Genomic DNA, 27,499 nt, shown 5'->3' on the forward strand with positions numbered 1-27,499 from the left:
GCAGAGCTAAGATTTGGATCCGTACTTTACTATGCTTTCCTGTCCTAGTAAATGTTTACTGCTTCAGTTTCCCCAGTAGTTATTATTATTGTAGTATAAACTGTCATAATTATGTCTCTTTGCAGAATTCTAACAAACTGCTGAAAAGCATATATTTTTTTAAAAATCTGCTTTATGCAGCCATTATTATTCTTGAATTATCAAAAAGGACTTTATGTTCTACAAGTTACTGCCTATAAAATACTGATTTTGTATTTCTTTTGAATGTCATCTCTTTTTTTTTTTTTTTTAATTTTTTTACATTTATTTATTTTTGAGAGACAGAGTGACACAAAGTGAGAGTCGGGGAGGAGCAGAGAGAGAGGGAGACACAGGATCGGAAGCAGGCTCCAGGCTCTGAGATGTCAGCACAGAGCCCGATGCGGGACTCGAACCCACAGACTGTGAGATCATGACCTGAGCCGAAGTCGGAGGCTCAACCAACTGAGCCACCCAGGCGCCCCTGTCATCTCTGTTTTGATGAGAAATCAGTCTGATAGAAGTTTGGGTTTAGGCTACAGTACTATAATCCATGCTCTCTCTCTCTTTTTTTAATCTTTGATGAGGTTTGAATTTTTTTTTTTCTTTTGGTAAAAACTTCCTAAGTTGCATTTTTTTTATTATGTACTTTTTGAGAGGATATTCACTACTAGAGACAAGAACATCTTGTGCCTAGTTAGGACTGTATGAAATGTGTTTATTATAGTCTTAATCATAGGTGAAAAAAATGAGGTGGTATTGGACCCGGAGACTTTAAATAGTTAGAAAATTGTTAGCAACTAGGTAATAGCATGCTCTCTCCTAAGTGATATTTTCATTTCTTTTGGATAGTTTTACTTTTTATCAGACCCTTCTGATTTCCTGCTTTTGATGTTTGTCAGAAATAGAAATATTAGCAACTGCCTGGCTTCCTCTTAAAACATAAAAGTAATTTTTAAACTTAGATAGTTCACAAGAATGTTTAAATGCCTCAGTTTTTAATTTGTTTTAATAGTCTAAGTTTTTGCTGAGTCATATAAAATACCTACAAGTAGGAATACTGAAACAAATGGCAAGATCTTTCAAGAATTAGAAATATAGGGAACATGCTGAAACTGTTTAGGGTGGAGAGGTGTCAATTTTTTATTTATTTTCAGATCTTAAAAGGGAATTCTTTTAAATTAAAAGAGGTAAAGGTAATTTTAATTTAAGGTACCGAAATCAACGTATTTTGAAAAAATCTTTACCCTGCTTTAGTCTTTGCAGCATTTTTATTGATCGTTTCAAGGGATTTCAAACTTATTCGATTTCTAGACATTTTACTTTTTCTATTAAAAAAGTAAAGTTTCTTTAGTATATCTCTTATGGATTTAAAGCAATTTTAATATTTACCAAAGCCTTAATAAACATTTCCATTATTACTTTTCTTTTTGAAGACATAAAAGAAGATTCTTAAAGCATGTTATTCCGCTGAAAGTAGCCACTCTATGTAACATACTCCAGATCCAATCTGGACTATTTATTGGTAACCCAGATTACCTGGCAAGAGGCAGTAATGCATATTAGAATAGATTAAATGAGAGTCATCCTTCGTTTATCATGTTCCTCTGTACAATGCAAGCTTTTTAAAAATTGTTATAGAATTTTTGATATGGAGTGGTTAGATGATTTAATACTGTAACATGTAAGAAGGTCAATAAACTAATAATACAGTTGGGTAGGTGGAGTGTAGAAAGGAATATGAGAGGGCTGGAATTCATAGATTTCTACCTTTGTCTTATGTTAAGCCATGATTTCTCCAAAAGAAGAAGTGTTTTGTTTTTTGGTAGAATAGCTAGATTCTCAAACAAGCCGTTGCTTATAAGGAACCATTTCCAACTGACAGGAATGCTTTGGGTAAGTAAGTAATCCAGAGTAGGGACAAACCAGCATTCCAGAGAAGAAATGAAACATAACAAGTAAACTTTAGCCACAGCAGCCCATAGGTTTTTATAGGGAGGTTACATTGTTTCCTTTAAATCAAAAATAATTTTTTCAACTCTTTTAGTTTTATTCTTTTAATATTGGATTTGTTTAATATGTAGTAGAATGATTTGGTATGGCAAGTTTTATTTTCCAAAGTCTTGCTTTTTTTTCCATGTGTTATTGAATAGGTAAATTTTGCCATGTCTGTTACAGTGTTTTATCTTAGATGTAATTAAAAACAAACTGATCCGTCCTATGTCTGTTAGTCTGTTTTATATATATATATATATATATATATAGAGAGAGAGAGAGAGAGAGAGAGAGAGAGAGAGAGAGAGAGGTATATATATATATTTTAGAGTCCTTGGGCATGTTATTTAACTTTTCTGAACTTTGACTTTTTAATCTTTGCAATAATTAATAATCATCATTCCATAGGTTTATTTTAAGGAGTAAATTAGTTTAACCTTTGTGGTATCTTGCTCACAGTTGGTACTCAGCAAAAGTCAGTTCTTTTTTCTTTGGTAAGATCTTTTTTGAAAAGCTGTTTCTAGATTTGATAATGTTATATCTGAATAATTTTCTTTAGGTTTCATAATAGTCTCCACAGAATAGTAAGAGACATCAAAGAGAATTGTTGTCTTTTAAAACAGTGAACACAAAAGGAATTCATTAGGGAGAGATGGAGACAAATTTAAAAGTTCCCCAAATAATTTTTTTTTTCAAATGTTTGCTTGACTACTCTGGGGAAAATGCTGTGACTTGTTAGGGTGCCATTATATGCTAAGAAAATGCTTTATTGAAAGTAGGAGTTTTATGAGCATTTTGTTTTAATGTAAGATACTTAGTAACATTAAGATGACTCAGAGAAAAAATGTCAACCGTGTGGCTAGGAAACTCTGCCTGTCCCCTGCCTTTTTTTCTATTCTAAGCTTTTATTTTTTTCTTTAATTTTTTTTAATGTTTACTTATTTTTAAGATGGGGTGGGGGGGAGGGGAGGCGCAGAGAGAGAGGAGGCACAGAATCCAAAGCAGGCTCCAGGCTCAGCTGTCAGCACAGAGCCCAACTTGGGGCTCGAACTCACAAACTGTGAGATTGTGACCCGAGCCAAAGTCGGACACTTAACCGAGACACCCAGGTGTCCCTCTAAGCGTTTATTATATACTGAGTATATCTGATGCTATGCTATTAACTATCATTATTCATGAGAAGATTAATTTTGTTTAAGTTTACTATTTTTTTTCAGAGAGAGAGAGTGTGCATGAGTGGGGAAAGGGCAGAGAGGGAAAGAGAGAATCCCAAACAGGCTCCGCAGCCCGAAGCGGGACTCAAACTCAAGAACCATGAGATCATGACCTGAACCAAGAGTCAGACTCTTAATTGATGGAGCCACCCAGACAACCCATGGAGTACTTAATATTTTAAATTTTGCAAGTAATATCCTCTGCAAGCCTGATTGTAAATACTTTGGGTGTATTTGGCTCTTTGTCCTTGTTAAAAACAAGCTAACATCAGTGTATAAAAGCACTGATGAAATGTGGATGTGTCTAGTGAGTTGTGAAGAATAGACATTTCAGGAGTAACAAAGGCTATGAAAATGGTTTTTGTTACATTATGTTATAATAACAATATGTTACAAAGTTCTTCTGAGGTTTAGAAATAATTCCATATATTTAGTTGCTTTGTGGCTTTTCTTCTGGTAATTGTAGTACTCGATGGCAAAACAATTGGGGAAACAGTAAAGTACAAATAAAAATACCCAAATAAAAAATCATCCTAAGCCTGGAAACCAAAGAAAATCACACCTTTTCAATGTATGGCACTGTTGTATTCTTTTTCCATCTGTGTGTCTGTGTATATTTACAAATTATTTTGCAAAAATTATATAATGTTGGGGGGTTCTTTTTACTTTGAAAATTACTGACAGTATTTTCTTAGGTCAGTTGTATTTGATAGAAAAAAAACCAACATGAAGATCTTGATGAGTATTTGTGTGCTTTTTAGGTTAGTAAGAGTTGGGGTGAAAGGATTGGCTGAAGAAACAATTAGAGAACTTAATTTTACTTGCAATGTGCAGAAGGACTTTAAAGATCAGGGATGGGGTCATCCATTTGATTGGAACTGTTGATGTGATCACTGCCTTAGCAGCTCTCAGAAGAATTTTCCCCAGTGGATTTGAGTTCTCTTTCAGAATAGTGCTGCAAGGCTTAAGGAGAAAGAGGAGATGGAGACTTTTCTAAGACGAACATAAGGTGGAATCACCTGACACATGTAGTTCAGTAAATATATTGGTTGTAACAGTGGTGTAATCTTAGTGTGCCAGAATTTGGAAGGAACCACTGGCTCTATCCAGCTTTTTGAGAGAGAGAGAGAGAGAGAGACAGAGACAGACAGCATGAGCAGGGGAGGAACAGAAAGAAAGGGAGACACAGAATCTAAAGTCAGCTCCAGACTCTGAGCTGTCAGCACAGATCCTGATGGGAGGTTTGAACCCGTGAACCGCAAGATCATGACCTGAGCTGAAGTAAGACAATCGACTGAGCCACCCATGTGCCCCACTGGCCCTGTCTAACTCTTAAACACCAGTTTTAGAGATAAGGAACTTACTTATCAAAGTTGTATAACTAATTATAATTAGTATGAGAAATGTAGGTAATATGGCAGTTGGTTACTGTTAAAAATGTGAAATGTATGACTTCTCTAATTTTCTCTATTTTTGCTTTGTGTTTTTCATGTCTGCAGTTTGTCTTTCTTAGTTTTCTACTCATCTCTGTATATTCCCATCTTTTACTTTTTTCATTTCTCTTCAGTTAGCCATTATGTAGACTTAATATATATTTTAAAATTAATGTATATTTTTAAATCTTTATCAAATAATTTTATCTTCTGTTTCAGGTTTTGGAAAAAGGATTATGTAACTTTTATGTGTCTCACAACTTACCGTTACTAACAGAGCCCCACAACGTTTTATCTGCAAAAAGATTTCCAGTCTTGTAATGGCAGAAGAGTGTTGGTCAGAGTAGGCTGGATGGGCAAGAATTATCAGGAAAGCCCACAGGGGAGGGACACCTGGATGGCTCAGTCCGTTTAACATCGACTTCAGCTCAGGTCATGATCTCACAGTTGGTGGGTTCCAGCCCCACGATGGGCTCTGTGCTGACAGCTCAGAGCCTGGAGCCTGCTTGCAATTCTGTGTCTCCCTGTCTCTCTGCTCCTCCCCCGCTCACACTCTGTCTCTGTCTCTCTCTGTCTCTCAGAAATATATGAACATTAAAAAAAACTTAAAAAAGAAAAGAAAAGCATGCAGGGGGTGGATTATGATAGAAACACTCACTAAAATAAGTCATGAATCTACTTGTTCCTCATACTTTTTTTTTTCTAAGCCTATTGTGGGGCTTGAACTCAGAACTTTGAGATCAAGACCTAAGCTGAGATCAAGAGTCAGAAACTTAACTGACTGAGCTACCCAGGCACCCCTTGTTCCCCTTTGACAATTAAAATATAGATGCTAATGTGTGAGTGCTATTTTAAAAAAAGGAAGATGAATATTAGAACTTTCTTTTTGCGAGAATTTTGTTGAAGACCTAAAGGCAAAGAAAAAGAACAGCTAGAGGAGTGTATATCCCAAGATGGAAGCTTTCAGTTAAAGTCATCTGAAAAGACTTGAAAGCTAAAGGGTATGGTTATAATTGATCTTCATAATTACCCAGAAAAGAAAGAAATTAGGGAGATTTCTGTGTATTACACAGTCATGGAGAACAGACAGTTTTACTTAAATATTTACGTTCAGGGACTAAATAAAGTAAAAGGGAAAACCTTTTTTCAGAGTCAAATGATAGAATTTACAACAAAGTTGTCTTTAGAATCTATTTGGATTCATGTAAAAGAAAACTCTTGTTGAAGAAAATGTAGGGATGCCTGGATGGCTCAGTCAGTTAAGCAACTCTTGATTTCAGCTCAGGTCATAATCTTATGGTCTCTGGGTTCAAGCCCCATATTGGGCTCTGGGCTGACAGTGCAGAGCCTGCTTGGGATTCTCTGTTTTTTTTCTCTCTCTCTGCTCCTCCCCAGCTTGTGCACACTCTCGCTCTTGCTCGTGCTCTCTCTCTCTCTCTCTCAAAAATAAGTAAACAAACATATTTTTAAAAAGGTAAGAAAATGTTGTTATATGACATAATAAGAAGTCCAGAGGTAGATTTCATTGTTAGTTCAGTGATGCAGTTACTTTCTCTCTGCATTGTCATCATTAGAGAATTGACTTCATTCTCCTGCCTCTACAGATTGGCTGTAGCAGTTATGTATATTGCGTACAGATAGGAAAGTTTCCAGAAGAATAGAAGTAGATTTTTCTTTTCGGTATGTCTGTTTAGAAGCAAAGGGAACATTGGACACATTAGCCAGAATTGAGTTCCACACCATTCCTAAACTGATCTTTGTTGATGGGCATGGGATTAGGTTTTGATAATTATTTGGGATGAAATGGATATATATGTGGGTAGTTCAGTCTTCATAATCACTATGGCAACTAGTGTAACAACTCTTAAGAAGTAGATTAAGAATTTATCGATGAAATAATAAATTCAGAAGTAAAACAGTGAAACATAAATCTCTGTCCACCACTAAATGCTAAATGCTGCATGATTTTAGTGAGGTTCCTTCATTTCTGTAAACACACATCTCCCTATGTGTAAAAATGGAGATGATAATGCCTCGTTCATAAGGTGTTTTAATTTTTTTTAATGTTTGTTTATTTTTTAGAGAGAGAGAGAGAGAGAGACAGAGTGATGGGGGGGAGGGCAGCGAGAGGTGGAGACACAGATCCAAAGCAGGCTCCAGGCTCTGAGCTGTCAGCACAGAGCCCGACACGGGGCTCGAACCCACGAATTGCAAGATCATGACCTGAGCCGAAGTCGGACACTTAACCGACTGAGCCACCAGGTGCCCCTATAAAGTTGATTTTAGAATTAAATCATATTTAGTCTGTCTTAACTAAGACAGAATGAATTTTAACATTTCATAAGTATTTGGTAAATATGTAACCCTACCATTACTGGTACTTTTATCTCTGTAGTTTTGTACTCAAAGAAAATGATGTAAAAATGGAATTTTCACTTTAAATATGAATTTTCACTCTGTTTTTCCTGAAGCTATAAGGGCCTGGACCAGAGTTGTTGCGGTGCAAAGTTTCTTCTGTAGTCTTTTCTTAGTAGCAACCAAAACAGGGAAAGCAGTAAATTGAGTATGAGCTGCCACTAAAAGAGTTTGTTTACATGGTTGTGTCAACTAGTACTGTACTATTTATATTTGAGATAATGTGAGAACTGAAGTGACACATTTTATGGAAGTGTGCTATTCTTAGTGTATTAATGACATATTCGTAATTTCCCTTAATGAAGGCTTTTTTTTTTCACTATAATAAAAAGCGTAAGCCAGTTAATGTAAAATTCTCTCTCGTTCTTTGATATTTGCAGATGGTTTATTCAATCAGTATATCAGTCAACAAGAATATAAGCCACGATGGAGTCAAATCATTCCCAAAAGCACCAAGGGTAAGCCCTGTTTTCTAGATTGTGAGTCTTGCTGTCATGTCTCAGCTTCACTCTTCTCAAGTTATCCAATGCTTTGCTAAGGAAAAGCAGGTGTTTAAAACAAGACGTAGGTACCTTAACTAGATGAGTTAGTTTATTATATTTTTCTCTTCTCTTGAATCTTTTTTGTTTCACCACTAAAACAGAAGGCTGAGCGGTTTTCACACAGAATACCCTCATAAACTGCCTTTATAGAGGTACTGTAAAATTATGGGCATATGTATTGTAATGCTAGACATGTTCCTGATAAACCTTTGATTCTGCAGAACAGCTCGCTGAAGCTAACAGGGCTTATGAGAAAAGTAGGAATGGGGCCTACCAGTCTAAATCCATGGAACATTTTAAGCGTATATTAATGAAAACTAGTGTAGTAACCCTAATAAAAATAAATACTAGTACAGTTAACTCTTCAGAGGCACTTATATTGAGCCTTTGGAGCTCAATTATATTGACTTTGGAGCCTTAAACCCTTGGACTCTTGCTTCCGTCTTTGAGCTGTTGACCCTAGAGGGTATTTATCAAAACTTTATCAAAATCTGATCCAGGACGTACTTTTCATTAATCCATTTTGTCCTACAGGGGGAAATATTTGTCACTTCTTGTTCTTGACTCCCTGCTTTGCTAGATGGTTAACATAGTGGAAAGTGTAGCAATTGGTTAGTGCAGTTACTTGCATTAAGGAAAGACAGTTCTATGGATATTTAACTTTTTCCTACAGACTTCATAAATTCCTAAACCCTTCTCTTTAATTGTGAGAAAGCTCTCCCCTGATGGTGTTAAACATTAATATACTGGGAAAAATTGCTTATGAACCTCCGTAATTTCTATTATTCAGATGTTGTTTCTCCTTTATCAGTCATTTTTGAGGTAATTTTCATCAGAGAAACACATAGCAGACAGATTTTAGTTGTGTATTGGAAACTAATGGATTAAATATATAAAATGCAAATGTTAGTGTTTTAGTCTATTCTTGAAAATGGCAATCCTGATTGGGGGGGAAGAAGGAAGAAAAGATCAAACTTCAATATAATGAGCTGCAAAATCTTAACTATTGGAAAGGAGAAGGTTTACAGAGAACTTCTGAAGGAATGGTCCTTGAACATAGTAGTAATGGAATGTTTCTGTTTCTCATCTCATTTTCTTTCTGCATATGAGAACTGACGTTTCAGTCTTTTTCATGGTACCCCTGTGAAATTAGCAAAATCTTGGATGGTCCCTGTTTTACATAGGAGAAAGCTGATACAGGGAAAATTATTAACCAAAGTAATGTATTTCAATTATTAGGAGAGGTATAAAGAAAATCTTAGGTTTTTTGGTTTACGTTAAGTAAGACATTAGAATCCTACAACCCTACTGAACCATTGAAATGAAGTTATATCTTCATTAATACAAGATTTGGTATAAAGTAAGATTTGAGGGGCGCCTGGGTGGCGCAGTCGGTTGGGCGTCCGACTTCAGCCAGGTCACGATCTCGCGGTCCGGGAGTTCGAGCCCCGCGTCGGGCTCTGGGCTGATGGCTCGGAGCCTGGAGCCTGTTTCCGATTCTGTGTCTCCCTCTCTCTCTGCCCCTCCCCCGTTCATGCTCTGTCTCTCTCTGTCCCAAAAATAAATAAACATTGAAAAAAAAAAATTTAAAGTAAGATTTGATACAAGTTGAACAGTAGTTCTACAGAAGTTTTAAAGTTTCCTTGATTATATTTCAAACTTCCCATTAAGCTCTATGATGGAAATAGGAATCAAAAGGAAGTAAATCTTAACACTTCTCAGTCAGTACTCAAAATATTTGGTAAACTATGCGGTAATATAAATTAATATGAAACTTGATAACATCTTGGTTTTCAGTAGCTAGCTGTATGAACTTTGAAATTCATTATACTAAGTTAGGTATGCCTGGTACAGAGACCTGAGATCTCAGTCTGTAACTGCTTTCCACCTTTACTGTGTCACTCCAGTCCTTTAGAGTTTATTGTCTTATGCTTTTGTGGAATATCCTCTGTTCTTGCTGATTTATGGCACTGGTCATAAATACATTGAAAATAGTTTCCTGTTGCATTAATAGCCTGAAAGAAAGCAGGAAAAGGAGCAAGGTAATTACTATAAACACAGTTACACTCTTCTTTTGAGTCTTTTTACTGGTTCTTAATATTGAATGAATAAATGTATTATTTACACTACTCATTACAGACTTACGAAGTTAGTCTAGATTTACAGTTATTCTGTGTTATTCTTTTAAAATAAAATATTGTTTCTTCTTCAGGTGATGGAGAAGATAACCGACCAGGAATGAGAGGGGGCCATCAGATGGTTATTGATGTTCAAACAGGTGAGGAATACTTGCAATGGAAAGCAAATTCGTTTAAAAATTACACATTTAAAAGTATCAGGTAAGCACGAATGTACTTTTTCCCATCCATTGCAGAGGTTAAATGTTATCGACCATAACCAAGTTGCAAAGAAAATAGACATTAACCATAGCTTTAATATAGACAAGGTAGCGACATATGACAGAGGAGAGGCTGCTGCACAGAGAACATTAGATAAACTAAAAGAAACGTGTAGCCCTTTGTAGCTCTGTATGTGTGTGTGTGATTGTATATGTTTTTGATTTTCATAGCAAACTGTTGGAGTATTTCTTCTGGCTTTTCAGTGCATTCATATTTTCATGCCATAATATGGGCATTATTGCAATAAAAGAGAGTTAAGATCTTTTTTGAGAGAAAGAATATCAAGTTAAGTAGCTTAAGTGTTGGTAGACCCACTAATTGGTTAACATTGTTCACAAGCCTATAAATAATTTGTTTTAGTTATTCTTCTTCGCTGCCTTTTAAATTTTATTCTGTACCTTGGTACTGAAAATTTTCCCTAGGTTTCTACAGCCTAGGACAGTTAGGTACCATTGTATTTAGAGGTTAATGCTAAAATTATAGTAGATTTCAAATTACCATCTGGAAAAGCAAATAATACCAAGAAGTCAGTGTAATTTTACTTTATTGTTTGGTTTTAGAAAACTTTACTTCAGGGAGTGCCAATATCGATCCACGTAATAAATTTGTTTTACTTTTGCAGTTCTTTGTTGTGTTAAGCTGATTCATAGTGCTTCAGGAATAATTGATTCACGTCATAAAACAATTAAGTACAAAAGTTATCACAGCATAGGTAATAATCTTCTAGGCATTAATGTATTTTCACAAATGTTTTATAAGTAACAAAAGAGAAATGATAATATTTCTCTTAAAATTAACTGCTAGATTTGTATAGTAACCTGTGAGCTGGTTTAGGAGTATTATTGGGGTCTCTGGAAAAGGTTCATTTCAAGGCTTAGGAACTTGCTTTCCTAATCCTAGTCTCTCTCCCCAAATCTCTTCCCACCTACAGGTATAAGTTTGACTCAGCTGTGGAATCTTAAGTATCTTTTTTCTACCTGAGCATCCAATAAATATACATATGCTTATTTCTTAATGAACCAGATGTAACTTTTACACGTATATTCTTTTCTGCCACCATTCTCTGTCCTATTTATGAATGGGCTTTATGGGGGCCCAGGATACTCTTGAAACGATTTTTAAATTAAATTTTTTTTTCAACGTTTATTTATTTTTGGGACAGAGAGAGACAGAGCATGAACGGGGGAGGGGCAGAGAAAGAGAGAGACACAGAATCGGAAACAGGCTCCAGGCTCTGAGCCATCAGCCCAGAGCCCGACGTGGGGCTCGAACTCACGGTCCGCGAGATCATGACCTGGCTGAAGTCAGACGCTTAACCGACTGCGCCACCCAGGCGCCCCTTGAAACGATTTTTAGTATTTTTGTCTGTCTTTGTGGAGTTTACTGCGAAGATCCATTACCATATATATATACGTATATGTGTGTGTATACATATATACATATACATATATATATATACATATATATATACATACATACACACACACACACATATATATGTATATTTTTTTTAATGTTTATTTATTTTTGAAAGACAGAGACAGAGCGTGAGTGGGGGAAGGGCAGAGAGAGAGGAAGACACAGAATCTGAAGAGGCTCCAGGCTGTGAGCTGTCAGCACAGAGCCCAATGTGGGGCTGGAACCCACGAACCATGAGATCATGACCTGAGCCAAAGTTGGACGTTTAACTGACTGAGCCACTCAGGCACCCCGCATTACCATATTTTTTAAGGGTTAATACTTATATTAATTTTTGACGTTCTATGGTAAATAGTGTTGAACTGAGTAGTCACAATTTCAAATAAAATTCATTACTTATTCTTAAGTGGTATTCATATTTGAAATAATAGTGTTACAAAGTATACCGTTGCCCACCCCTCCCCTCTCCTTGTATTTTTCCCAGATTGTTTGTTGCTAAATCTGGGGTGTATGAAGAAGAGAGTAGTAGGTGATAAAGTCAGAGAGGTAATGAGGGGCCAGATTGTGTTCAGTCTTTTAGGCCTTTGTTAGCACTTTACCTTTATTCACAGTGAGATGGGAAGGCATTGTTGGACTTTAAGAAGTGGGATGAAATGGGGCACCTGGGTGGCTCAGTCTGCTGAAAGTCCAACTTTGGCTCAGGTCACGATGTCACGGTTCGTGAGTTCGAGCCCCTCATCAGGCTCTCTGCTGTCAGGGCAGATCCTGCTTCAGATCCTCTGTTTACCTTTTTTTCTGCCCCTCCCCACTTCACGCATGCTTGTTCTCCCTCTCTCTTATCAAAAATAAAAATAAACGTTAAAAAAAAAAGTGTGATGAACTGACTTTACATTTTAACAAGACAAATTGGATTAAGGGCAGAAGCAGAGAGACCTTTTAGGAAGCAGTTGGTTTACTGGAGAATGATAATAGCATTGGCTTACGCCAAAGTGGTAACAGTAATGTTGAGAATTGGTGGAATTTTGGATGTATTTGAAGGTGTCAGTTGACATTATTTGCTGATGGATTGGATGTGAGGTGTGAGAGAAAGCAGTGAAGGATGACTGAAGGTTGTGACTTGAGCAATTGGAAAAATAGTGTAGCCATTCCCTAGTTGAGTAAAACAAGAGGATCAAATATGATAGATTGTTCAGCAACTCAGGTTTAGGCAGGTTAAGTTTGAGATGCCAGTTAGACATCTAAGTAGGTCTGTCAAATACATAGTTAGATATATTAGTTTGAGGTTCAGTAGACAGGTCTGGGCAGAATAATCATTTCCCTCTGTGTATTTACACAGCAGATTTTTCATACTATTATTTTTACTACGATTTCCGTATCGTTTTAGAGCTGCTTGAATGTGTGGTATGTATCCCCTGCCTCTCTATGCAGTTTCCCCATCTCTGTCCCCCAGTCTTAGTGGTCTTACTGAGAGGGGAATGGCAGACCTCTTGCCTTGGTTAATTTTATGGCCACAAAGCCTGGTCTGGAGGACATGTACACTAAATATTCATTGAATTGAATCAAAATTTTAAAATCCATTTTCCTTCAAGTAGAAAGAAAAATATTTACTTGGAAACTATACTCTGACATTGCTGTAATTCTTGATGAGTAGATTGTGTTATAATGTCATTTATTATAACAGACTAATATTTTTGTGAGGTGAATTTATGTTGTCATATTCTAATATATTTAACTTTTCTGGTGATTCTGCTTATTCTTGAACATAGACTATGCTTCCTTAAAGCTGTAGTTATCATTAGTTTAGGATCAACGTAGAAAAATTAAATGTTATGTAGAGCTTCGCATTCTTTAGGGCAACATTTGGTGCTTTCTGAATTTAATTTGGGTACAAACCAGAATCTGTGATGTTTTTGGGTTTGTTCTTTATAAATCTTTCTATTTCTGTTATAAAACTATTAATAGCATGATTTACCAAAGTGTTTTCATATACTTTTTTATTTCATAATATATGTACCAGAGCCCTCTTATAACTGCTACCATGAGGTTGACCTTAATCATCCTCAAAGAGATTATATTTATTGCAGATCTTTGAAAGAACTTTTTCTAGTCCAGTCTTATTGACATAGCAACCAAGTATAGGCTGAGGTTTGAGTTTGTGAGAAAGGGGTGTATGTGTTAGACATACCTGGGTTTGAATCCTGATTTTTCTTCGAACGTGAATGAGTTGTAGTGATGATAAAAATAGGAATAATAAATTGTTGGGAGAATTAAATAATATATATAATGTATATATTATTTATACAGTATGTATTTTTATGTGCAACATAGTAATATACAATATATACTGATTGGTTCTGACGAGAGAATTCTATGCAAGTCTAGAGACCTTTCTTTTTGTTTGTGTTTTTGACAGACTCTTACAGTAGAAATATTTTAAAACAACTAAAACCTTTTGAAAAATAATTTAAAACAACTTGAAAGGCAGTCTTAAGGAAAAAAAAATAACTTACCCATAATCCCACGTTGTAACCAATGTTATTTCAGTATAATTTGTTTCATCTTTTATTTTTTTTTAATTTTTTTTTTTAACGTTTATTTATTTTTGAGACAGAGAGAGAGACAGAGCATGAACGGGGGAGGGTCAGAGAGAGGGAGACACAGAATCTGAAACAGGCTCCAGGCTCTGAGCTGTCAGCACAGAGCCCGACGCGGGGCTCGAACTCACAGACTGTGAGATCATGACCTGAGCCGAAGCCGGCCGCTCAACCGACTGAGCCACCCAGGCGCCCCTTGTTTCATCTTTTATATACATTGTCATGGATGTTTTAGAAAGGAAGGGAAATCATAAATACACTTCTAAGATTTTTAGAAAATTTAAGAATTTTGCTCATAAGGATTAAGTAGGTTTAGTAGGAAAGAATGACTTTCCCCAAATAGTTTACAGAACCTAGAAGTTTTACGTTTATAAAGTTGATGCCAAAGTAGTAAAATGTAGTTTAGAGACACCCAGTCACTGTTTTAAGTATGCATTTTAAAGATCTCCAGGGCAAGAGCTCTTTACCTGGTGAAGATATGTACAAAATTTTGTCTGTATGTACATTTTTCTGAGAGAATCCATGAATTCAGATCATCAAAAGCCTCTTTTTTTTTTTTTAAAGTTTATATATTTATTTTCAGAGAAAGAGAGGGAGAGGAAATTCCAAGCAGGCTCCTCTCTGTCAGTAGAGAGACTGACGTGGGGCTTGATCTCACGAACCATGGCATCATGACCTGAGCCAAAATCAAGAACCAGATGCTTGACCAACTGAGCCACCCAGGTGCCCCCAGATTATCAAAAGAACCTTAACTCAAAAAGTTAAGAACACCTTCACTACAGTAAAACTTCATAAAGTTCATTTCAACTTCCTTAAAGTGGCTTGTATTTCAAAGCAATTATTGCTTCCCAGTGTTTCATGTGTCTCATTTTCTTTTTTTTTTTTATTTTATTTTTTATTTTTTATTTTTTTTTTTTATAATATATGAAATTTATTGTCAAATTGGTTTCCATAAAACCCCCAGTGCTCATCCCAAAAGGTGCCCTCCTCAATACCCATCACCCACCCTCTCCTCCTTCCCTCCCCCCATCAACCCTCAGTTTGTTCTCAGTTTTTAACAGTCTCTTATGCTTTGGCTCTCTCCCACTCTAACCTCTTTTTTTTTTTTTTTTCTTTTTTTCTTTTTTTCCTCCCCCTCCCCCATGGGTTCCTGTTAGGTTTCTCAGGATCCACATAAGAGTGAAACCATATGGTATCTGTCTTTCTCTTTATGGCATATTTCACTTAGCATCACACTCTCCAGTTCCATCCATGTTGCTACAAAAGGCCATATTTCATTTTTTCTCATTGCCACGTAGTATTCCATTGTGTATATAAACCACAATTTCTTTATCCATTCATCAGTTGATGGACATTTAGGCTCTTTCCATAATTTGGCTATTGTTGAGAGTGCTGCTATAAACATTGGGGTACAAGTGCCTCTATGCATCAGTACTCCTGTATCCCTTGGATAAATTCCTAGCAGTGCTATTGCTGGGTCATAGGGTAGGTCTATTTTTAATTTTCTGAGGAACCTCCACACTGCTTTCCAGAGCGGCTGCACCAATTTGCATACCCACCAACAGTGCAAGAGGGTTCCCGTTTCTCCACATCCTCGCCAGCATCTATAGTCTCCTGATTTGTTCATTTTGGCCACTCTGGCGTGAGGTGATACCTGAGTGTGGTTTTGATTTGTATTTCCCTGATAAGGAGTGACGCTGAACATCTTTTCATGTGCCTGTTGGCCATCCGGATGTCTTCTTTAGAGAAGTGTCTATTCATGTTTTCTGCCCATTTCTTCACTGGGTTATTTGTTTTTTGGGTGTGGAGTTTGGTGAGCTCTTTATAGATTCTGGATACTAGCCCTTTGTCCGATATGTCATTTGCAAATATCTTTTCCCATTCCGTTGGTTGCCTTTTAGTTTTGTTGGTTGTTTCCTTTGCTGTGCAGAAGCTTTTTATCTTCATAAGGTCCCAGTAATTCACTTTTGCTTTTAATTCCCTTGCCTTTGGGGATGTGTCGAGTAAGAGATTGCTACGGCTGAGGTCAGAGAGGTCTTTTCCTGCTTTCTCCTCTAAGGTTTTGATGGTTTCCTGTCTCACATTCAGGTCCTTTATCCATTTTGAGTTTATTTTTGTGAATGGTGTGAGAAAGCGGTCTAGTTTCAACCTTCTGCATGTTGCTGTCCAGTTCTCCCAGCACCATTTGTTAAAGAGGCTGTCTTTTTTCCATTGGATGTTCTTTCCTGCTTTGTCAAAGATGAGTTGACCATACGTTTGTGGGTCTAGTTCTGGGGTTTCTATTCTATTCCATTGGTCTATGTGTCTGTTTTTGTGCCAATACCATGCTGTCTTGATGATGACAGCTTTGTAGTAGAGGCTAAAGTCTGGGATTGTGATGCCTCCTGCTTTGGTCATCTTCTTCAAAATTCCTTTGGCTATTCGGGGCCTTTTGTGGTTCCATATGAATTTTAGGATTGCTTGTTCTAGTTTCGAGAAGAATGCTGGTGCAATTTTGATTGGGATTGCATTGAATGTGTAGATAGCTTTGGGTAGTATTGACATTTTGACAATATTTATTTTTCCAATCCATGAGCAGGGAATGTCTTTCCATTTCTTTAAATCTTCTTCAATTTCCTTCGTAAGCTTTCTATAGTTTTCAGCATACAGATCCTTTACATCTTTGGTTAGATTTATTCCTAGGTATTTTATGCTTCTTGGTGCAATTGTGAATGGGATCAGTTTCTTTATTTGTCTTTCTGTTGCTTCATTGTTAGTGTATAAGAATGCAACTGATTTCTGTACATTGATTTTGTATCCTGCGACTTTGCTGAATTCATGTATCAATTCTAGCAGACTTTTGGTGGAGTCTATCGGATTTTCCATGTATAATATCATGTCATCTGCAAAAAGCGAAAGCTTGACTTCATCTTTGCCAATTTTGATGCGTTTGATTTCCTTTTGTTGTCTGATTGCTGATGCTAGAACTTCCAGCACTATGTTAAACAACAGCGGTGAGAGTGGGCATCCCTGTCGTGTTCCTGATCTCAGGGAAAAAGCTCTCAGTTTTTCCCCGTTGAGGATGATGTTAGCTGTGGGTTTTTCATAAATGGCTTTTATGATCTTTAAGTATGTTCCTTCTATCCCGACTTTCTCAAGGGTTTTTATTAAGAAAGGGTGCTGGATTTTGTCAAAGGCCTTTTCTGCATCGATTGACAGCATCATGTGGTTCTTCTCTTTTTTTTTGTTAATGTGATGTATCACGTTGATTGATTTGCGAATGTTGAACCAGCCCTGCATCCCAGGAATGAATCCCACTTGATCATGGTGAATAATTCTTTTTATATGCCGTTGAATTCGATTTGCTAGTATCTTATTGAGAATTTTTGCATCCATATTCATCAGGGATATTGGCCGGTAGTTCTCTTTTTTTACTGGGTCTCTGTCTGGTTTAGGAATCAAAGTAATACTGGCTTCATAGAATGAGTCTGGAAGTTTTCCTTCCCTTTCTATTTCTTGGAATAGCTTGAGAAGGATAGGTATTATCTCTGCTTTAAACGTCTGGTAGAACTCCCCTGGGAAGCCATCTGGTCCTGGACTCTTATTTGTTGGGAGATTTTTGATAACCGATTCAATTTCTTCGCTGGTTATGGGTCTGTTCAAGCTTTCTATTTCCTCCTGATTGAGTTTTGGAAGAGTGTGGGTGTTCAGGAATTTGTCCATTTCTTCCAGGTTGTCCAATTTGTTGGCATATAATTTTTCATAGTATTCCCTGATAATTGTTTGTATCTCTGAGGGATTGGTTGTAATAATTCCATTTTCATTCATGATTTTATCTATTTGGGTCATCTCCCTTTTCTTTTTGAGAAGCCTGGCTAGAGGTTTGTCAATTTTGTTTATTTTTTCAAAAAACCAACTCTTGGTTTCGTTGATCTGCTCTACAGTTTTTTTAGACTCTATATTGTTTATTTCTGCTCTGATCTTTATTATTTCTCTTCTTCTGCTGGGTTTAGGCTGCCTTTGCTGTTCTGCTTCTATTTCCTTTAGGTGTGCTGTTAGATTTTGTATTTGGGATTTTTCTTGTTTCTTGAGATAGGCCTGGATTGCAATGTATTTTCCTCTCAGGACTGCCTTCGCTGCATCCCAAAGTGTTTGGATTGTTGTATTTTCATTTTCGTTTGTTTCCATATATTTTTTAATTTCTTCTCTAACTGCCTGGTTGACCCACTCATTCGTTAGTAGGGTGTTCTTTAACCTCCATGCTTTTGGAGGTTTTCCAGACTTTTTTCTGTGGTTGATTTCAAGCTTCATAGCATTGTGGTCTGAAAGTATGCATGGTATAATTTCAATTCTGGTAAACTTATGGAGGGCTGTTTTGTGACCCAGTATATGATCTATCTTGGAGAATGTTCCATGTGCACTCGAGAAGAAAGTATATTCTGTTGCTTTGGGATGCAGAGTTCTAAATATATCTGTCAAGTCCATCTGATCCAATGTCTCATTCAGGGCCCTTGTTTCTTTATTGATCGTGTGTCTAGATGATCTATCCATTTCTGTAAGTGTGTTGTTAAAGTCCCCTGCAATTACCACATTCTTATCAATAAGGTTGCTTATGTTTATGAGTAGTTGTTTTATATATTTGGGGGCTCCTGTATTCGGCGCATAGACATTTATAATTGTTAGCTCTTCCTGATGGATAGACCCTGTAACTATTATATAATGTCCTTCTTCATCTCTTGTTACAGCTTTTAATTTAAAGTCTAGTTTGTCTGATATAAGTATGGCTACTCCAGCTTTCTTTTGGCTTCCAGTAGCATGATAAATAGTTCTCCATCCCCTCACTCTCAATCTAAAGGTGTCCTCAGGTCTAAAATGAGTCTCTTGTAGACAGCAAATAGATGGGTCTTGTTTTTTTATCCATTCTGATACCCTATGTCTTTTGGTTGGCGCATTTAATCCATTTACATTCAGTGTTATTATAGAAAGATATGGGTTTAGAGTCATTGTGATGTCTGTATGTTTTATGCTTGTAGTGATGTCTCTGGTATTTTGTCTCACAGGGTCCCCCTTAGGATCTCTTGTAGGGCTGGTTTAGTGGTGACAAATTCCTTCAGTTTTTGTTTGTTTGGGAAGACCTTTATCTCTCCTTCTATTCTAAATGACAGACTTGCTGGATAAAGGATTCTCGGCTGCATATTTTTTCTGTCTAGCACACTGAAAATCTCGTGCCAATTCTTTCTGGCCTGCCAAGTTTCAAAAGAGAGATCAGTCACGAGTCTTATAGGTCTCCCTTTATATGTGAGGGCACGTTTACCCCTTGCTGCTTTCAGAATTTTCTCTTTATCCTTGTATTTTGTCAGTTTCACTATGATATGTCGTGCAGAAGATCGATTCAGGTTCCGTCTGAAGGGAGTTCTCTGTGCCTCTTGGATTTCAATGCCTTTTTCCTTCCCCAGTTCAGGGAAGTTCTCAGCTATTATTTCTTCAAGTACCCCTTCAGCACCTTTCCCTCTCTCTTCCTCCTCTGGGATACCAATTATGCATATATTATTTCTTTTTAGTGTATCACTTAGTTCTCTAATTTTCCCCTCATACTCCTGGATTTTTTTATCTCTCTTTCTCTCAGCTTCCTCTTTTTCCATAACTTTATCTTCTAGTTCACCTGTTCTCTCCTCTGCCTCTTCAATCCGAGCTGTGGTGGTTTCCATTTTGTTTTGCATTTCATTTAAAGCGTTTTTCAGCTCCTCGTGACTGTTCCTTAGTTCCTTGATCTCTGTAGCAAGGGATTCTCTGCTGTCCTGTATACTGTTTTCAAGCCCGGCGATTAATTTTATGACTATTATTCTAAATTCACTTTCTGTTATATTATTTAAATCCTTTTTGATCAGGTCATTAGCTGTTGTTATTTCCTGGAGATTCTTCTGAGGGGAATTCTTCCGCTTGGTCATTTTGGATAGTCCCTGGCGTGGCGAGGACCTGCAGGGCACTTCCCCTGTGCTGTGGTGTATAACTGGAGTTGGTGGGCGGGGCCGCAGTCCGACCTGATGTCTGCCCCCAGCCCACCTCTGGGGCCACAGTCAAACTGGTGTGTGCCTTCTCTTCCCCTCTCCTAGGGGCGGGATTCACTGTGGGGTGGCGTGGCCCGTCTGGGCTACTTGCACACTGCCAGGCTTGTGATGCTGGGGATCTGGCGTATTAGCTGGGGTGGGTAGGCAAGGTGCACAGGGGCAGGAGGGGCAGGCTTAGCTCGCTTCTCCTTAGGTGATCCACTTCAGGAGGGGCCCTGTGGCAGCGGGAGGGAGTCAGATCCGCTGCCGGAGGTTTGGCTCCGCAGAAGCGGAGCGAGCAAGTTCCCTGGCAGGAACTGGTTCTCTTTGGGATTTTGGCTGGGGGATGGGCGGGGGAGATGGCGCTGGCCAGCGCCTTTGTTCCCCACCAAACTGAGCTCTGTCGTCCGGGGGCTCAGCAGCTCTCCCTCCCTTTGTCCTCCAGCCTTCCCGCTTTCCGAGCAGAGCTGTTAACTTATGACCTCCCAGATGCTAAGTCGCGCTTGCTGTCGGAACACAGTCCGTCAGGCCCCTCCGCTTTTGCAAGCCAGACTCCGGGGCTCTGCTTGGCCGGCGAGCCGCCCCTCCGCCCCGGCTGCCTCCCGCCAGTCCGTGGAGCATGCACCGCCTCGCCGCCCTTCCTACCCTCTTCCGTGGGCCTCTCGTCTGCGCTTGGCTCCAGCGACTCCGTTCTGCTAATCCTCTGGCGGTTTTCTGGGTTATTTAGGCAGGTGTAGGTGGAATCTAATTGATCAGCAGGACGCGCGGTGAGCCCAGCGCCCTCCTACGCCGCCATCTTCCCTCCACAGTCGTCATTTTCTTAAATATTAAAAATATAATGGTCCCTAAATTTTCTTTTTTTTTCCACTTTATAGTTTTTTTTTTTTTTCATTTTGCTACAGCTCTAAGGATGGAGTAATTATTTAGAAAAGTACTTGATGGCATACATTTTACTATTTAATTTCAGAGCTTTCTACCATCCTAAGCGAATTCTATCATTTCTACTGTGGTAGAGAAGAAATATGGTATTTTGTCCTACTGTCCTATTTGTCCTATTTTGAATGTGGATGTCAGTTTTATTGACTATAATCCCTATACCTGGTACCTCTCTACTTCAGTTCTTCAACTCTGAATTATGTTTCAGCTCTGGGTAAAATAACACAAATTTAAAGAGAGAAATGGCATGTCTGTTCTGTTTCAGTGTAGAAGTCTGAAAGACTTCTGAAGAAGTCAGATGAAAATTTAAATATCCATTGTACCAGGCAGTTCTTTGCTGTGGAACTCTCATTGAATTTTGAGAACCTGCAGTGCCGTGCAGCCTTTTTTCCTTTCTCAGGATAGGTAGTAAGACTCAGGCAAAGTCCTGGTATTTGATATCTACAAAAGAAATTAAAGGGGTATTGCTTGTCACTTGGTAGAGCCCTTTTGTGGAAATCTAAACCTTTGACTATTCTGTACTAATTATATGAAAGTTCGTTTGTTCTTCCTTCCCTCTCTCCCTCCCTCCCTCTTTGTCTTTCTTTCTCTCTTCCTCCCTCCACCCTTCCTTTTTTCTTTTTTCTTTTCTTTCTTTCCACAATGCCATATATAGATTTTCCTTAAATTCCTTAAAGAAACTTTTGAAGGAAATAGGTGAATATGAGTTTTAGTTGTGAATTACAAATACATTCATTTGGCTATATTTCTTTAGCTATGTCATGAGTGTTTTTTCTTTTATACAGTTACCAGAAAAGAATTCAGGAAATCCAGCCTTTAAAAAAAATTTTTTTTTTTTTTAATTTTTTTTTTTCAACATTTATTTATTTTTGGGACAGAGAGAGACAGAGCATGAACGGGGGAGGGGCAAAGAGAGAGGGAGACACAGAATCAGAAACAGGCTCCAGGCTCTGAGCCATCAGCCCAGAGCCCGACGCGGGGCTCGAACTCACGGACCGCGAGATCGTGACCTGGCTGAAGTCGGACGCTTAACCGACTGCGCCACCCAGGCGCCCCTAAAAAAAATTTTTTTTAATGTTTATTTATTTTTGAGAGAGAGAGACAGAGAGACAGAGCCAGAGTATGAGCAGGGGAGGGGCAGAGAGAGAGAGAGGGAGACACAGAATCTGAAGCAGGCTCCAGGCTTTGAGCTGTTAGCACAGAGCCTGATCTGGGGCTCGAACCCATGGACTGGACCATGAGATCATGACCTAAGCTGAAGTTGGATGCTCAACTGACTGAGCCACCCAGACACCCTGGAAATCCAGCCTTAATTAAAGATACAAAATATATTCAAATATATATACTGAAAATACAGCCTTTTAGCAGGGAAAGTGTATGTTGAATTTAACCAAAGGATCAGTCTCAAGATAGTTTTGTAATTATAGCTATAGTAAGAATATGGTTCTATTTAAAAAGGGAGGCAGATAAATCCAGTTGATAATTTGTTGGGTCATGAGAGTTCAAGGGAACGGCTAAAGAAGACAAGGTTGAAGAATATGTAAAACAGCTTTCCCCTTCTCATGTATTCCTCTCTTCAAAATTTTCAAGTTAATTTAAGGTCTTACTAACTGCGTTTTCAGAAGGATTAAACTCTTGAATTAAATGCCCTGACAGGGTTTCATTTTTATCTTGACTATAAATTTGTGTTTCTTAAAAACTTTTTTTTTTTTAATTTCATTTGTTTTTCTCATTGCCTATATTATTAATTGAACTAAGAATTAAAGTAACTTCCTTTACTATCTTGTTAACTCTTCTCCTACCTTCTCCTTTTTGGCACATAAATTTTATTTAAGGTTGGGCCCGTGCTATGTGAGTGTATGTGTATTCCATACAGTTTCAAAGTGGAAACATGGATCTAATTACGAAAATAGTGTGCCATCTTGTGGAGGATTTTTCAGACAGTAAAGTCAGATTTACCCAGAAGAATTAGTAGGAGGATAGGTACTGCAGTCGGGCTCATAAGATAAAAAGCCTGCCTCTTTGTGCAGAATGGTGTTAAGACACTGATGTGTTAACATTTCTACTTTAGTTTTAGTGTAAATAAGATGTGTATACGAGTACTGCTAGTAGTAAGTAATTATAGGGTTTATTTAGTACTGGTGCCAAAAAGATTTGTGCTTAAGAATGTGGTTGAATTTTAGTTTTTGTGGCCTCAGTAACGACAGATTGATTGATTGATCATTGATTCAGTCTCTTAGAATGAAATTGGTTTGACATCTTGAACTTGGCCGTTATTGGTCACTTTACTTCCAATCCCTCTCTTTTGCCGGCCTCTCCTTCTTGATCAAGTCCTATCATGCTTCACGTTCAGAATTGGCCTAGTTGCATGTCTGCTTAGGATCTTCTGAAGCTACTGTATGGTCTGTGGAGTTGAGTTCGGAGCCTTTATGTTGTTATTTAACCCCTTCCACGATCTGGCCACTACCTGTCTTTTTAACCTTTTGTGTTCTTTTAAATCGAACAGTGCGTTTATTCATCACACAGTGTTAACCACTTTGCATGCATTATTTAATTTAATTCTCATAGTAGCTTTATAAACTAGGTGCTGTGTGCTGTTTTGGATGTAAGGAGACCGACGGTGGTAGAGCTTTAATTCTATCTGAGATCTGCCTGACTTTAGAATCCATGTGCTTTAAGATACTTCTCATGTGTTTTTCTGTCTCTGTACCTTTGTTATACTTTTTACTCTGCTTGAAAAGTCCTCCTCTCCGTTTCCCATTCTGCCACCAAAGCCATCTTCTGATGGATAGGTCACATGCCACTGCCACCATGAAACCTTTCCTGAGTCCCTTCCACCAGGTATACTCTCTTCCGTCTTTTGAACTCCCCATGGTGCTTTTTACCTTTCTTATGGCACTTAGGCTGCCCTGCGTTATGGTGACTTATGTGCCTGTTTTATATTCTTTTTTTTTTTTTTTTTAATGTTTATTTGAGAGAGAGCACGTGCTAGTGTGAGCAGGAGGAGGGGCAGAGAGAGAGGGAGACAGGATCCCAAGCAAGATCCTCTGCGTGCTGGGAGAAATGGATAGCCACAATAGCCTGTGCTCCTTTAAGAAAAAAATATAGAGAAAGAGCTGCTGCTTGAGGAGGACTGTACTGCCCAGGGATGTACGTGAATTGTTACATAACCTATAAGCATGAGACTGGACCCCGTTGCGAATAATGTTTTTTCTGTTTCCTTCTGCCTACAGTTCTCTCCAGTGATTTCTATAATCTTTAAAAGTTTTTGATACCCTTTACTCATTAATTAATACTTTTGCTCGTGTTTATTTCTAGATAATATTTCATCTCTGAATGATTTAAATGATGAGATGATTTAATTAAAAATTTGTCATGCATTTCATTCAGGTATGTCAAAAGGTCCTGCTTCCATCCGACTCATTCAATTTTACTATTAAACTTCAACTGGGACTACAAAGCATTCACAGACAAGAATGACATCTTGGATTAATTCCATTGGGATGCTTGCTCTCTGCCAGATTTTATTTTGCTCAGCTATCAATGAGGCTGTTGTGGAAATGTGGGTTTTCTTTGCTGTGAGAATTTATGCGTACAAAGAGACCTGCTTTTCAGAAAGAACATTGAGAACCCAGAGCGCAAGAGGAAGGGTTATTAAAGTTAATGAACCAGGGTAACCTTATCCAAAGGGTACCCAGAAACACTATAAAACAAAAGGTCAATTGCTATTGCTATTTTAGTTATATATCGCCTCCCTCTCCTGGCCTCAGAATTTATCAGGGTTAATTGCATTTACAGTGAAGCCTTGGCAAATAATTTTTAAGGCAGATGAAAATTCTTTAATTTTTTTTATTCCTGTAAAACTTGAAGTATCTGGGCATCACCGCATGTCATTTGGGAAACAGAATGTTACTTAACTAATGAAAATGGATTGTATAGTTCTGAGATATTACTTTTTAACAGTTTAAAATAACTGCCATTATTTCACATTTGTACAGAGCCAGAGTGTTCTAGGTACTGAGTTAGACATGAAATCAGATACAATAATGCTGTTTTTATTGCATCTGTGGCACTTAGTAACCACAGAGGATTTTTTATTTTTGTGCATGTCTTAGAGGTAAAAATGCTGTTCATGCTTGATAGCCTTCAGAATGTTTTTGTGTAACTTACATCTGAAGAACTATACCACAACACGGAGAGTTTTGTAAGTGAAAAAACTAAGACCCAGGGAGATTATGTGGCCTGTACTTGATTTGACTACCCAGTTAGCACTAGAACTCGGTCCTGTCCCAATGGTGTGTTCCTACTCAGAAGCATTGTTTTGATTTCCCTAGCTTCTTGGGGCATAGAATGGGGCATTTCACTTAGAAAATTCACTTAGGGTTTGAAATTATATGAAAATATGATAAAAATTTCTTAGACAAAAGCCTAGCTCTGTGAGTGGCAAGAATTTTCTTAATGGTGTCACAGTATTTCAAAGTGCACTTTGAATTGTAACCCTTCATGGTAGGACATAACTTAGATGCCAGCCTCCACATATGTAGGCCTAGGGCGTGTCAGTTAGGTAGTAGGTGGTTTTATAGTGTTCCTGTATGTCTTATTTAACTTTTTAAAAAAGGGGGGTACCTGGCTGGCTCAGTTGGTAGAGCATGTGACTCTTGACCTTGGGGTGGTGACTTTGAGCCCCACGTTGGCATGGAGTTTACTTAAAAAAAAGGAAAGAAATGCCATAACTTAAAAATATAAATAAATAAATTGTTGGGGCTTGTGTAACAAGTAGACAGAGTCATTTGAAAGGGGGTTATATTTGAAGAAAAGAAAGGCACTATTATAAAGAAGGATGTGGATGGGACATGGTGTTATGTGTAAAGATTTTCACTACCCACTGGGCAAGAAATCTATTTTGTTGCAGTGCAGCAGTCCATGGGTATAATAGACATTTCAGAGTTAAAAGAAACCAAATTCTCAAGATACCTAGAATGACTTAAAGGTTGATTTCTGAGGAGTTACCCCTACCATTGTATATTTGGAAGAAATTTCCCCATTTTCCATGGGAATGCCAAGGCTGTACATCACCTTATTCTTAAGGTGTCTAACTAACTCACAGCTAGTTTTAACCATTGTTTTTGATATTGCGATAGGGGGAAATAGTTTTAATGTGAAGGGTTGTTTGTTTTTTTCCAGAAGTCGCGAGATGTCTTTATGTTGTATTTTAGGCCATCTTTTCCCTTAGGGTTCCTTTTTTTTTCTTTTCTTTTCTTTTTTTTTTTTTTTTTTTTTAACGATGTGAAGCTGCATTGCTAAGAAACTGCCAAATGTGAACTTTCCACAGCCTAACACAGAGAGTCCTAAACTGGCTGCACATCAGATTCACCCTGGAAACTTTAAAAAATGCAGAGTCTTCTTACCCACTGAAGACCTATGAAATCAGAATCTTGAGGATGTCTCTTAGTTATTTGTATTTTTATAAGTCTCTCGAAATGGTGGTCCTACAGCAGCCTTTCCATATACCCATGTTTAGGAGATACTAGTCTAGGGTATATTTTGGAATGCCATCCATTTACAAATTTCATTTTTAAGTTTATTTAGACATGCTTTAAATGGTCTTAGAAACAATGGCTAGATCTGGGTGCCTTTACTTAAATTTTATCGTTAAGTTTTTTTTATACATATTTTTCTAATTTTCATAGAGACCGTTTATTTGTTTGGTGGCTGGGATGGAACTCAAGATCTTGCTGACTTCTGGGCGTACAGTGTGAAGGAGAACCAGTGGACATGTATCTCTAGAGACACTGAGAAAGAGGCAAGTTCTCAGACTTTTCATCCATCTGTTTTATGATAGGGGTGTGGGTGTACACTTCCTTTTCCAGATGATTTGTAGTCCTTTCTCATGTCTGTCCACAGTAGTAGCAGAAGAATTCATGGTGAACAGGTGAACTTCTATACCTGGTTCTTCAACTACTGGTACATGAACAAATCTATTTCATAGGGATAAATAGAAATGAGTATTGAATATAATATAGTTTTTAACTATGTTAGCCTGGAAATGTAACTGTGTATTGATCTTTTTTCTCATGTCTCTGTCACCTCTACTCTTACTTTGAGCATTCGTCTTATTTTAATTTCCTCTGGGAAAATATTCTTTTTAATGTCCTTGCTTTTTCACTATTTTGGCCCCTTATTATTTGACTATATATATCAGTTTTCACAAATGATGTATATTTTATTCTTAACTAAAATTGTATTCACGTGTGTGTTGATACATATATACATAAAGCATTTTCTTAGTGAATACGATGGCTTGGATTTACAGCTTTGGATTAAAGAAGTGCATAATTATACACTAGTATAAAGCAAATGTTAATTCATTTATTTTTTCTAAATCTTTATAGAAATCTTAAAAATATTTATTTTTGAGAGAGACTGAGTACAAGAGGGGGAGGGGAAGGGAGAGAGGGAGACACCAAATCGGAAGCAGGCTCCAGGCTCCATGCTGTCAGCACAGAGC

The 27,499-nt window shown here is 37.7% G+C and overlaps 1 protein-coding gene across 3 annotated transcripts in view; it reads left to right on the forward strand.

The window, feature by feature from the left end:
* Positions 1 to 27,499, forward strand: part of MKLN1 (muskelin 1) — a 376,956-nt gene that overhangs the window by 277,310 nt on the left and 72,147 nt on the right. For all 3 annotated transcript variants that reach the window (XM_045495670.1, XM_045495671.1, XM_045495669.1), the window contains 3 exons: positions 7,456 to 7,533; positions 9,830 to 9,895; positions 26,682 to 26,794. In XM_045495670.1, coding sequence (XP_045351626.1) covers positions 7,456 to 7,533; positions 9,830 to 9,895; positions 26,682 to 26,794 — 257 coding nt within the window. The remainder of the gene's footprint in view (positions 1 to 7,455; positions 7,534 to 9,829; positions 9,896 to 26,681; positions 26,795 to 27,499) is intronic.

The sequence above is a fragment of the Leopardus geoffroyi genome, chromosome A2 (genome assembly GCF_018350155.1).
Source record: "Leopardus geoffroyi isolate Oge1 chromosome A2, O.geoffroyi_Oge1_pat1.0, whole genome shotgun sequence".
Lineage (NCBI taxonomy): Eukaryota > Metazoa > Chordata > Mammalia > Carnivora > Felidae > Leopardus > Leopardus geoffroyi.